This window comes from Quercus lobata, chromosome 2 (assembly GCF_001633185.2).
Source record: "Quercus lobata isolate SW786 chromosome 2, ValleyOak3.0 Primary Assembly, whole genome shotgun sequence".
NCBI classification, from domain to species: Eukaryota; Viridiplantae; Streptophyta; class Magnoliopsida; order Fagales; family Fagaceae; genus Quercus; species Quercus lobata.
This window is the reverse complement of record NC_044905.1, coordinates 91,283,960-91,296,686: the sequence shown is the minus strand read 5'-3', so window position 1 is coordinate 91,296,686 and position 12,727 is coordinate 91,283,960. Positions and strand designations below refer to the sequence as shown.

Below are 12,727 nucleotides of genomic sequence, written 5' to 3'. Positions count from 1 at the left end.
GGAAATAGCAAGTATTCGGCTCCCAGAAAACCAGCGAGACGGACAACCATTCCCAAGTATAGTCAGAATCCCTCGGGTGAGATAAAGGAGCATGGGCCATGGCTTGATAAAGAACACGGGGTCTTTGTGGATCTTCAAGTTGAAGGTGATTTAAAGGAGGAGACTTATTTATCGGCGCTTCTTTCCTGTTGGCTGTGCATATTTGTCTTCCCTATCAAGGATCAGAACAGCATCCGTCCTGGCACTTTCAAAATTGCTAGTTCCATAGCTAATGGTCGTTCATTTGGCCTTGCTTCCCCAGTATTGGCTAGCATTTATCGTGGGCTTAATACCATTTCTTCCTCTTCTACCCCGAGCAAGTCCGGAGCTAGCTTTGCCATCCATTATGTTCATGCCTGGGTGGGTCATTTCTTCCGAAGCAATCGCCTCACCCATGATAAACCATCTGATGCTTTGATGACTAAATATTCTGGTGTGGGCTATGTCTCTCCGTTCAACGAATTCTCTGCACGCAAGCATATACGAAACGCCACCAACTTTCTTTGGCACCGAACTGCTTTCAAGAAAAACTATGACCAGACTTTTATTGACAATAATCATTTATCCATTCAGAAGTTCGACTACTTTATAAGCCTTCGCTCGGGGTACTTGTCACTTCGATGTGAAGACCAACGTATTGTAGAAGCATACAGTCCTCACAGATTCAGTCGGCGCTTTGGATTTCATCAAGACATCCCAGGTGATTTGAAGGAAGAAATTCATACTGGTTCTTTAAAAGACCTCTACCAATTCTATCAATCCTTCACTTGCTGCAACACAGATTCTAAGATATTCATTCCAGCTTTTGCCACAGACTTTGGAAGCCGAGTCAGACATAGCTACAAACAATGGTGGGAAAGGGTTTGCGGAAATGATTTTACCAAAGGAACAGACCTCCTAGCTGACATCGCCTCCTTCCCTGTTAAGCCACTAACATCCAACAAGCCTCAGAAGGGAAAGAGGGAACTACAAGACCCATACATCCCACAACCTTTGTCAGAGTTTGCACGACGTCGTCTTGAAGATGATAGTCATTCAAAAGACTCGTCTCGACATATCGAAGTCACCTGCAGTCAAGGCACTAAAGGTCTATTTGTTGTACCAGTTAAGGATGCCAGTAAAAATTTCTGAGGAGGAGGCGGGTAACGACCTGGGCTATAATTGGAAACAATCGAAGAGTCCAATGGAGGGTGTTGATGTAGAGACTTCTATTAATCATGCGCAGCTTCTTTCAAATAGCGAGTCTTCTATTTCAAAGCCATCTGCGAAGAGTTCGGATCTCGAGAGGTGTGAGTTTGCTGATGTTGGTACGTCATCCAAATTTCCGATTGAGACAGGAAGGGCACCTCTGCCATCCCTACAACCAGCTAAACCTCCGGAAGTCTCTGTGTTTCAAGCCAAGGCGCATATTTCTTCCGTGCGCAGGAAAGGGGCTTCTATGCTAGGAGATGTTCTTCTCAACAGGCTTTCGAATCTTTCCGTAGACACCATCCTCCCAAAAGCTGAAGTACAAGAAATTTATAGTGGGGTTGAAAGTCTTGGAGTGGACCCTCAATACTTGCGCGAGAATGTTGACAAATATTGCGAGGGTATTGCAGACTATTTGAAGATGAAGGAATTTCTGAACCAACGACCAAGTCCTGTCATCTTGTCTCAACGCCAGGCTGAAGTTGAATCCCTTTTTTCTGAAGCATCGCAGAAGAAAGCATCTTTGAAGACTGAACTTGATGCTGTTAGATTGAGGATGGTTGACTTGAAAACTGAGCTTATCCAGTTAGAGCAATTATTGTCTCAAATTAAGACTCATCAAGTTGAACAAGAAAATGTTGTGCAAGACTTAGAAGAACAACTTGAAGAAGTCAAATCTACCCCCGTTCTTGAAGACCAGGATATGGAGGCTTTAGAGAAGATACAAGCCCTTCTGGAAGATAATCGTTCTAGCTTGAAAGATTTGAAATGGATGTCGTAATTTCTTTTGTTTTGATTCCCTTCATATATGTCAACATGCTTTCCTCTTGTACTATTTTCCTTTCGTTAATCAATAAAGAAGACTTTATTTTCTGTTCCTTCATTTTTTTTTTCGAGACTGAACTTAGCAAAGGATTCTAAGTTGCCTACGTACCCTTGAGAGGGATCAAGTCATCACGTAGTTCAAAAGATTTTTTTTTTTTTTTTTTTTGCAAAAAGGGGGGCGCAGTGTGTAATAGTGGGTATCACCACTGATCGAACCCGAGACCTCGGCCTCAAGGGTGAAACGGGGTGTCCAACCGCTACGCCACACTCGCAATTATTGAATGGAGTGGGATTAATTTCTTCTTATTGGTACACTTTCAAGCCTAGAAGCGTTTGAGGAACTTCCCATTGATGGGGCCGATCCTTGCATTGTCATTGTTGATCAACTTGTGAGCTTGGTTAGTGTTTGCCCCCTACTTGAGAGTTGGAAATACATCATAAGCAACGGTCACATGGTTTGACCCGACAACTTCATTGAAATCTAGATCAATCTTGTTTTCTTTGGCAAAAAGGAGGGCTCACGTGTGTAATCCTTGCCCCACGCCCCACAGTATTTCATGGGTACCAATTGTGCAATAGTGGGTATCACCACTAATCGAATCCAAGACCTTCAAGGGCGACATAGGCGTCCAACCACTACGCCACACTCACAAATGGTGCCATAAAGGGGAATTAGTTTTTCTTTACTTGTACGCTTTCAAAGGTAATGGGAAGATATCATGTACCCTTGCAGCATTATAGTGGGTAGTTTAAGCTCTTACCGAGGAGCAATCCTCGATTTTCAAGCATAGAAGCGTTTGAGGAACTTCCCATTGATGGGGCCGATCCTTACACCATCATTGTCAATCAACTTATAAGCTCCATTGGTGTAGACTTCTTGCACAACATAAGGTCCATCCCATTTTGAAGTGAACTTATTGCCTGTACGATGAGTTGTGATGATAGGTCTTCGAACGGCGAGGACTAAGTCACCAACTTGGAATGATCGTGGTTTGACTCTTTTATTGAATGCGCTTGAAAGACGAGCTTGATAGCATTCAAGGCGTTGTTGGGCCTCGAGCCTTTTTTCATCAAGTGCCTCTAATTCTTGCAACCTGAGCTTGGCATTTTCTTCTCCAGTCAATCCTTCTTGAATGGCAATCCGTAATGATGGGATTTGGCGTTCTAAAGGAAGGACGGCTTCAACTCCGTAGACAAGAGAATATGGTGTTGCTTGAGTGGGCGTTCGAAATGTTGTTCGATATGCCCATAATGCTTCTCCGATTCTTTCATGCCAGTCTCGCTTTGTCTTGGATACCACTTTTTTTAACAAACTGCCAAGTGTTTTGTTAAACGCTTCAGCTAGTCCATTTGCCGGGGCATTGTACATGGAGGAGTTGTATTGTTTAAATTCAAACTTCTCGCATAGCTCTGTCATCAGCCTATTGTAGAATGGTTTGCCATTATCAGTTATGATATACCGAGGGACACCATACCGATAGATCAAGTGAGTTCGAATGAAATTGACCACCGTTTCTTTCTTCACTTCCCTAAGGGGTACAGCTTCCGCCCATTTTGAGAAGTAGTCAGTTGCGGCCAAGATGTACAAGTGGCCACCGGATGACTTTGGTAATGGCCCTATTGCATCAAGCCCCCATGCATCAAAAGGCCAAGAAGCTACAGTTGGGTGTAGAGGTTCTGGCGGTTGATGGATGAAGTTTGCGTGATACTGACAAGCTTCGCACTTCTTAGCGCATTCCATAGAATCTTGCACCATTGTAGGCCAATAGTAACCCATTCGTTTGATCCTATAATGTAACTTAGGACCTGACTGATGTGCGCCGCATATTCCAGAATGAGCCTCCTCTAAGGCTTGTTTAGCCTCCTCCTCTCCTAAGCAACGGAGAAACAATCCATCAAATGAACGGCGGAAGAGAGTGTCTTTATAGTAAATGAATCGAGCAGCCCTCCGCCGAATTTCAGTCTTATGGCGTTTATCATCCGGGAGTCTTCCATGTTGAAGATATTCAATGATCACTTGTCGCCAATCTTCTTTTTCGACAAGGCATACAGAAATGATGTTGGCTTGCTCTTCCTCTTCTTCTTCAACCACAAGAGGTACCACCCACCTTTGGGAAATAGCGACTTTGGTTGTTTCTTGTTGGGATAATGCTAAGGCAGTAGCCAAATTAGCTAAAGCATCGGCCTGTCTATTCTCCTTCCTTGGTATATGCTCCAATGTGATGGCTTCAAAATTTGCTAGCAACTTCTTCGCATATTTGCAATAGGGGATGAGGTCTTCTTTCTTGACGTCATATTGCTCCAAGATTTGGTTGATAACTAATTTGGAGTCTCCCAAGATCTCAAGTTGCGATATGCCCATCTCAATAGCCATCTGTAGACCAATGATCAATGCTTGATATTCGGCCACGTTGTTAGAGCAGAGTTCACTTAATGAGAACGAGTAAAGAAGTATATGCCGTTGTGGAGAAACAAACACTACACCTGCCCCCGCTCCTTCTTGACGTGCAGCCCCATCGAAAAACATCACCCATGGTGGCATTACTTCAATGTAAAACACATCTTCATCTGGGAAATCATCAGAGAACTCCCAATCAGACGGAACTGGGTGATCAGCTAAGAAATCTGCCAATACTTGTCCTTTAACAGCTTTTTGTGGAACGTATGCAAGGTCATATGTTGAAGCAAGACTGCCCATCGAGCTATTCGACCCGAAATCACTGGCCTGGAGAGGACATATTTGATTGGGTCTGCCTTTGCTATCAAACGGACCATATATGCTTGCATGTAGTGCTCCAGTTTGTCTATGGCAAAGAAAAGAGCGAGACACATCTTTTCAATAGGAGAATAATTTAATTCAGCCCCATTGAGAGTTCGACTTAGATAATAAAGGGCTCTTTCTTTCCCCTCTTTATTTTCTTGCGCCATAAGAGCACCTAGAGACCTTTCTTGGGCCGCAATATATAGCACCAAAGGCTTTCCTGGGATAGGAGCACCTAAAACTGGAGGATTAAGTAAGTATCTTTTAATGCGTGCAAAAGCATTGCTGCAAGCCTCATCCCATTCAAAGTGCACATCCTTTTTCATCAATCTATTGAAAGGTTGACATCGACCAGCCAAATTCGAGATAAATCGCGTATGTAGGCCAGTTTTCCCTGCAAGCCTCTAAGTTCTCACAGATTCTTGGGCTCTGGCATTTTCTGGATAGCTTCAATTTTGGACTGGTCAATTTCAATACCGCGGTGCCTCACAATGAAACCAAGAAATTTTCCAGATGTTACGCCAAAAGCGCATTTGCGGGGGTTCATCTTAAGCTGATACTTTCTCAAGCGGGTGAACACGGATCGTAGATCTACCAGATGGTCTTCCCTCCTTTTTGTTTTAACCACCAAATCATCGACATAACACTCCACGTATTTATGAAGTACATTATTAAAGATCTTCTGCATGGCCCGTTGATAAGTAGCATCAGCATTCTTTAGTCCAAAAGGCATCACTTTGTAACAGTAAATTCCCTTAGGGGTACGGAAAGCTGTAAGCTGCTCATCCTTAGGATTCATTTGAATTTGGTTGTAACCCGAAGATCCATCCATGAAAGATAAAGCTTCATGACCGGTAGTGGCATCAACCATGACCTCAGTGATGGGTAATGGAAAATCATCCTTGGGACATGCATTGTTCAAATCACGGAAGTCAACGCACACTCGGATTTGTCCATTCTTCTTTTTGACAGGGACTATGTTAGCGATCCATTCCGGGTATTGTACTTCACGAATGAAGCCTGCTTCAATGAGCTTATTGACCTCGGTTTCTATTTGAGGGATAAGCTCTGGCCGAAAGCGTCTTTGAGCTTGTTTGACTGGGCACACGCCCTTCTTTACTGCCAAATGGTGTAGAGCAATACTCGGATTGAGCCTAGGCATTTCCTTGTAAGTCCAAGCGAACACATCTTTGTACTCTACTAGGAGCTTGAGCTATCCTTCTTCTTCTTCAGGGGTAAGAAGCGCACTGATGAAAGTTGGCCGGGGTTCTTCAACAGTTCCTAAATTGATCTCTTTAAGTTCATCAACTGTAGCTTGTCCTCCATCTTCCAAGGCTGGAGGAGCTTCATTAACCTCTTCATTGGTTGCTTCAGCATCTGACAGTGTACCCTCCTCTATTGTAATATGAAACAAGGATGATACCTCTTCAATTTCCTCATCATGGACGGGTGACTGACTTGTATGTACAATCGTTCGTCTTTTGACTTTAAGCAATCCTTCAGTGTTGATCTCCAAGGTAAAGTTACGTTTCATGCATGAAGGAATGCTACTGCGGATCTCATCATTGGCTTTTTTCTCCCCTTGAACGTCAAAGTTTATTGAACTTTGAGAATGACTATCAATAGGCCTTTTTGTTGCCCCCAGTCGATCAAAGACTGATTTACAAGCAAGAGTGTCCCGATTTGGTGTTAAACAAGTTGTATTTAACCTGTCGTACACTGTGATTCGTGATGACGAGGCCTCGATGCGATCAAACACTGAGACATGGGGTGAAGAATGGTCTTTTCTTTGATTTGAACTTTCGCCGACCTCCACCGTTATGTATTGAGAACTCGAAGGATCGCTTTTTTTCTTGATCCATATCTGAGCTGGTTGTTTAGGAGTATAACCTAATCCGGTCTTTGGGATAGGAATTTTATGCCCTTCAAGCCGCATTTTCCTTTGTGTTTTGCTAAGGCCATGCATCTTTTCTTCGGTGGCTTCTGGAATTAGCTTCCCTAAGTCTTCTTGTTTTGAGAAATCGTAGCCTGCTTTGGCTAACAGCCTATATGCCTTTGGGTCGAACCATTCTTTCGTCTGCTCACTTGGTAGAATACCATGCTCTATCGGACTTTGCGAAGACCTCACGAATCCATTTAACGGCTTCGAGGGCAAAGGATTTGTGGATGAAGTTAAAGGCATGACATGATTTTTTTTCAATATGGCTACATCCTCCATCGTGAGCTTTGCAGGTCTCCCCATGTCTTTTGTAGGTTGAAGGCATTCCACGAATGGTGATTGTCCATTCTTGCGATGTGATAATGGTATATACCGGAGGAATGGTTCTGGACCTTTCTTTGGGGAAGAGATGTTCTTTTTGGTGATGAATTTAACATGCTCCTTTTCATCTTGTTTACCTTTCATAGACGGGATCTCCACTGGAAGAACCTCGCTAGAAATGTCTTCTTTTACATAAAATTTTGCATCAGCAAAATGAGCTTCGGTTTCTGCAAAAGGCTTTAAATCGGCATCTACCTTTTTTATTCCATTTTGAAAGAACTTGAAGCATTGATGCAAGGTTGATGGCACTATTCCATTTTCATGGATCCAAGGACGTCCTAACAACATGTTGTAGGTCGTCTTAGCGTCAATGATGTGGAACAAGACGTTGCTTTTCAATTCTCCAATGGATAATTCTAGGTGGATTAGGCCGATTGCACGTTGTCCTCCTTGATTAAAACCTTGGATGACCAAATGACTGTGTGATAATTCTTCCATAGTAAAACCCAGTCGTTTCATGGTCATTTTTGGAAGTATGTTAACGGCTGAACCTCCATCAACAAGGATACGCTCGATCCTTTGTTTACGAGCATAACCAGAGACATAGAGTGTGCGATTGTGGGGCTTAGAGCCTAACAATAGATCCTCATCAGTGAAAGTCAAGTCTGGAGAGCATGCGTAACATCCCTGTGTTTGTTGAAGCGTATTGGTATGAGGGGCGTATATCTCTGGCTCCTTAAGAGCTCGGGTGAGCACTTCTTTTGGTGATGTGGAGGATTGCAAGGGTTCAACTTCATCGACTTGAGATTGGAGTTCCTCCAAAGATGACAAGGTCTCTTTTGGATCATCATGGTCAACGTCCTCCTTTACGTCCTGGATTTCGCAACGAGAAACTGTGTGGACGGCCTCGGCTGAGTTAATTTGAAAGAATTTTCTGGGGAAGAATTCTTCCAATGTGATGAGCTTTCGAGATTTTCGGGTTTGTGCTGAATCTTCATATACTTTTGTTCCCAGTCTCATTTGCCTCTTATCACTCATTCTTTTTTACCAAGGCTGAATCTGGTTTTGTGCTCTTTTTGACTCTTGGGTGATCAAATGAAGAGGGAATGCTCGTTTCTTCTTCCATCTCTTGCGAACAACCATTGTCCAACCTTCTTCCTCATCCGTCGTTGACCTTTTATCATCGTTTGAATTATAATGAGGTGCTTTTTGTGAGAGCTGAACTTGAACCGGTTCTAGAGAACCAAAATGGATGAGCGTGGTATTTGCCCCTTGCTTAGTATTTGGAGACAGGGAACTAGGGAACCCACAAGAAAATGTGACCAGGTTTGACTGAGCAACATCATTAAAATCCAAGTCGATTTTCCTTTCCTTGGCTAGCTTCATGATGAGTTCTTTAAGAACAAAGCATTTTTGGATTGGATGACTTATGATGCGATGATACCTACAATAGTTCGGGTCATCAACTTTTCTCATCTCTTCCGGTCGTTTGCATTCTGGTAATTCAATTAATTTCAACTTGAGCAGTTGTTCTAGCATTTCAGGCATATCGGCGTCTAGGAAAGGATAGACCTTTTGTTCCCATTCCTTAAGTGATGAGCGACGCGTCTCACGTTGTTGACCTCCTTCAGGCCTCTTTTCATTGGCCTTCACATTTTTTGTTAAAATTTTGATTGGGGCAGGATTGACATTCATTGAGTCTTTGATATTACTTTTTGCATTCCTGTCATTTTTCCTTATTTCCTGTCTTTCTTTCCTTTCTTCAGGTACGGGAGGTTTCGTATTTCCATGGCTGGAGATACTTAATTCCATGTCATGCGCACGAGTTGCCAACTCTTCAAATGTTCGAGGCTTTACTCCTTGAAGGATGTAAAGAAGTCCCCAATGCATGCCTTGGATGCACATCTCTATAGCAGATATTTCAGTAAGTCTATCCTTGCAGTCTAGACTCAAAGAACGCCACCGATTGATATAATCAACGACGGGCTCATCCTTCCACTGTTTAGTATTGGTAAGCTCCATCATGCTTACTGTGCGTCGTGTGCTGTAGAATCGGTTGAAAAACTCCCTTTCAAGTTGTTCCTAACTATCGATTGATTTAGGCTCTAAGTCTGTATACCAATCAAAGGCATTTCCCTTTAGTGAACGGACAAACTGCTTTACAAAGAGGCCTCCTTGAGTCCCTACATTCTCGCAAGTTTCTACAAAGTGAGCAATGTGTTGCTTAGGGTTTCCTTTGCCATCGAATTGCAAGAACTTGGGAGGTTGATACCCATTTGGCATTCTCATGTTATCAATGCGCTTTGTATAGGGTTTGGAATATATGAGAGAACTTGTGGAAGAACCTCCATATTGTGCTCGAATGGTATTTGTAATCATATCCTGCAGTTGTTGGACAGATATCGAGGTCATTGAGGTGGAATGTCCATGTTGAGAAGTGCCTTCACCTCCTTTTCCTTTATCACCCTTGGCGTTTTCTCCTTTGAAGGTAAAGTCAGGTGGCTGCTCAGGGCCAAGACTTGATTCACCCGAATCTTGTACCTCCAGCTTGTTCATTAAGGTTGCAATTTTGACATCCTTTTCTTCAAGTGCTTTTGTGAGAAGGATGACCCTTTGTTCCATTTCAGCCATGTTTTCTTCCATGGTAGAGGTGTTAGTCATCATTACTGGCATGACCTCTATAGATGACGGGGAAAATGATGAAACAGGATAAGTCAATGGTACTTCACTCCTTAAGTTTCTCATCACGGGTGAAGAGTTGATATAAAAGGTCTTTGTTGGGGATGATTCATTACTGGTCTCCAAATCTTTCGAGGCAGATGAATCTTTAGTGGTAGCTTTCCTATTTGCAAGAAAGTCCAGAGAGGTGACAGCAGGAGGTTGGCTTTCTTGGGTTGGTTGAGGTTGGAGTCGATCAAGAGCTTTGGACCGACTGCGAGTGATTGGGCCGACATACTCATCAGCACTGGAATCATCAACCACTGACTTTCGGACATTCTTGCTAGAGGCCATTGAAGCTAGTAGCAAAATGATGTCGAATTTCTTTTCTTTTGAAGGAGAAAGAGATGAGAGGCAGAGAGGTCCCACTGGGCGTGCCAGAATTTGTAAGCGACTAAATTTCTAGTTTGAAATTAATCAAACAAGTAAAATAGTTTTACAAATGCGAATTTGTATTGATGATCGTGTGATACAATTCTCTGGAATTACAAAAGAGTGATCCTCTTATTCGATCTCCTTGCAAAACTTATTGATTATATTTATAGTAATGTGGATTTGACTTGAACACAAAATATCCTTCAATTTGGTTGAGGGATGGATCGAAGATTACTGAAACGGAATTACAATGAATCTCTGGCTATGAGCTTGTTTAGAAATCCTTTGTTCTTCACATTCTTTGTGTTCTTCGTGCGTTCCTCGTCTTCGAAGGTTTGTGGTGGAAGTTCTTCGGAGCTTTAGAGGCTTGAATCCGTTGAACTTCACTGATTTGTGATTTGTTGATGTTTTCGGACACTTTTGGCTTGATTCCCGTGAACTTTAGGATCTAGGCAGATGATTTAGATGATTCTGCTTCGAATGTTCTTCGATTTTGGGGTTGAAGTTCTTGAAGTTCTTGAAGGCTTTGGGGCTTGATCTTCACAGAGCTTTTTTTTCTTCTGAATTCTGGTCCTCCTAAATGTCTCAGGAAGGCTTCTATTTATAGGAGTTTTGGGGTGGGTGAGCGATACGTGACGGAGCTTGATTGGTGACACATGTCACAGCTTGATTGGTCCACTTAAGTCATCGCTTACACATGCGAGGTTGCTTGAGTCATTGCTTACACGTGCAAGGTTGCTTGAGTCATCGCTTACATGTGCGCTGATGCGTGATTGGTTTTTGCATGACACTTGGAAAATTTCTATTGGCTTCTGAATAGTGATAGCAAAACCTAGCAACAATACATGGTGCTCTGTAATTGACTGTATTTTGTGGACTTGATAATGTGACGTGTCAGCTTGTGATAGGTCGGGAATTTTCCCTTTCTACACCTGCTATGTAACAAAACAACACTTTCCTATCTCTTCAAATTTGGAGGTTTTTTAAAAAGAAATTTTATTTTATTTTAAATATGAGTGGACCGTTGAAGTTGCAAGTAAATTTTGTTGCGTTTGACATGGCATTTAAAGGATAAAGACGCATTGGCAGATTCTCATCAAGATTGCAGGGATAAAGAGGAAAAAGGCAAATAGGTGTGCTTATGCATGTGAAGCCAGAAATTTGCAGGGAAACATTATCTTCACATGTGCTGTCAGTTGTGCTGCTAAAACTGCCTCGGGTGCAACTCATCAGGAAGCATTGATGGAAGCAATTACAAAGGCCAGGAACATTGGTTATCAGCGGATTTTGGTTTTACGTAACAGCAGAAGATTAGTTCAGGTCACTAATAGCTCCTCACTGGCAGAAACAGACCATGGTTTTGTCCTTGCAACAGAGTGGACTTTCATATAGGCTGATTTTTGTATCTAACTTGGTCCTTGGTCAAGTGTGCCATATAGCTGATCAGGCCACTAAGATGCCAATCCATCACTTTTGGTCTCCTATGCTTCGTGATGTAAACAGTAACTATATGTAATTCTGTGTTTTCTATTCAATGGTACATCAAAAAAAGAAAGGATAAAGACCAACACATAGTGAAAAAAATAGGAACTATTTATGAAATTTATCCACAAATCTTTTAATCAAAATTTATTTATAGATATCAAAAATATAATTTCATTAAAGTTTTCTATCGTAATTGTTTAGTATTTGTTTAGATATTTTTACGGTTAAATGAATTTGTATTTTTTTTTTTAAGAAAGAAACGAAGTTGTATTAATTGTATTGTTTTATCTATTAAATTTTATAATTACTAATAAAATGTTTGACTCTAAAAAGGAAAATAAAAAAATAATAATCAATCAAGGTCTCACTTCAAATTGTCGCATACAATTAATACATTAAACTAACCCAAATAGAAATATCATTATAAACAAGGAATTGTATCAGATATAAATCTCAATGCCGTAAAATCAACAACCAAAGCATCTTCCTCACTATTAAAACCACTGATACAAATCCGCTGACCTTTTTCTCACAAAAGTCCTCCACTTGCGCCGGCCAGCCGAAACTTCTGTAAACTGATTCAGTATATTCAGCCACCATGTCTCTCTGTGTTCTCTTTTTGCGGCAAAAGAATGTGCTTTCATTGTTGTAATGAACAAGGAACCATCCCAGATACCCAGAAAGAATTCGTATAATTTTCCATACAAAATCTATCTCACTGTCCTGACTCGGTTCTCCGCTGTTCTTAATGATCACGCATAGGAGCAGCAAACCTCGACGTAAAACTAATAACCGAAGCGTCTTCGTCGTTATCAAAACGATCATCAAAATTAAGCGCGTAACTCCGCGGATCATACTGAAGCCTGTTCTTCTCTTTCTTGTTCTTGTTAAATCCAAATCGGCTGAACTTTTTCATAAAAGTATTCCACTTCAGCCCGGCCAATACTCCTGTAACCTGCATACTGTGTTCTGCTTTTTGCTGTAAAAGATGTTTGCTATCATTGTCGTTGCTTTGCTTCTGTCTGAAGTCAAAAAGCCGAAAACAGCTACACCCTGACCCAGAAGCGGAATCGGCC

At 41.9% G+C, this 12,727-nt stretch overlaps 1 protein-coding gene across 1 annotated transcript; it reads right to left on the bottom strand.

Annotated features, from left to right (window-relative positions):
• Positions 1 to 2,375: 2,375 nt before the first annotated feature.
• On the bottom strand, positions 2,376 to 5,975 carry LOC115973817. Its single transcript, XM_031094056.1, has 4 exons — positions 5,230 to 5,975; positions 4,997 to 5,143; positions 2,885 to 4,856; positions 2,376 to 2,465 (listed from the first exon to the last, which is right to left on the bottom strand). Exons 1-4 carry the CDS (start codon positions 5,973 to 5,975, stop codon positions 2,376 to 2,378), a joined length of 2,955 nt encoding a protein of 984 aa, XP_030949916.1.
• Between the last annotated feature and the right edge of the window lie 6,752 nt (positions 5,976 to 12,727).

Coding starts and splice junctions, on each gene's coding strand:
- LOC115973817 (XM_031094056.1), bottom strand. CDS start 5,975: ATGCCTAGGCTCAATCCGAGTATTGCTCTACACCATTTGGCAGTAAAG. Junction 5,144..5,229: donor ATGCCAGAGCCCAAGAATCT/GTGAGAACTTAG, acceptor ACCTTTCAATAG/ATTGATGAAAAAGGATGTGC. Junction 4,857..4,996: donor TATATTGCGGCCCAAGAAAG/GTCTCTAGGTGC, acceptor TCTTTGCCATAG/ACAAACTGGAGCACTACATG.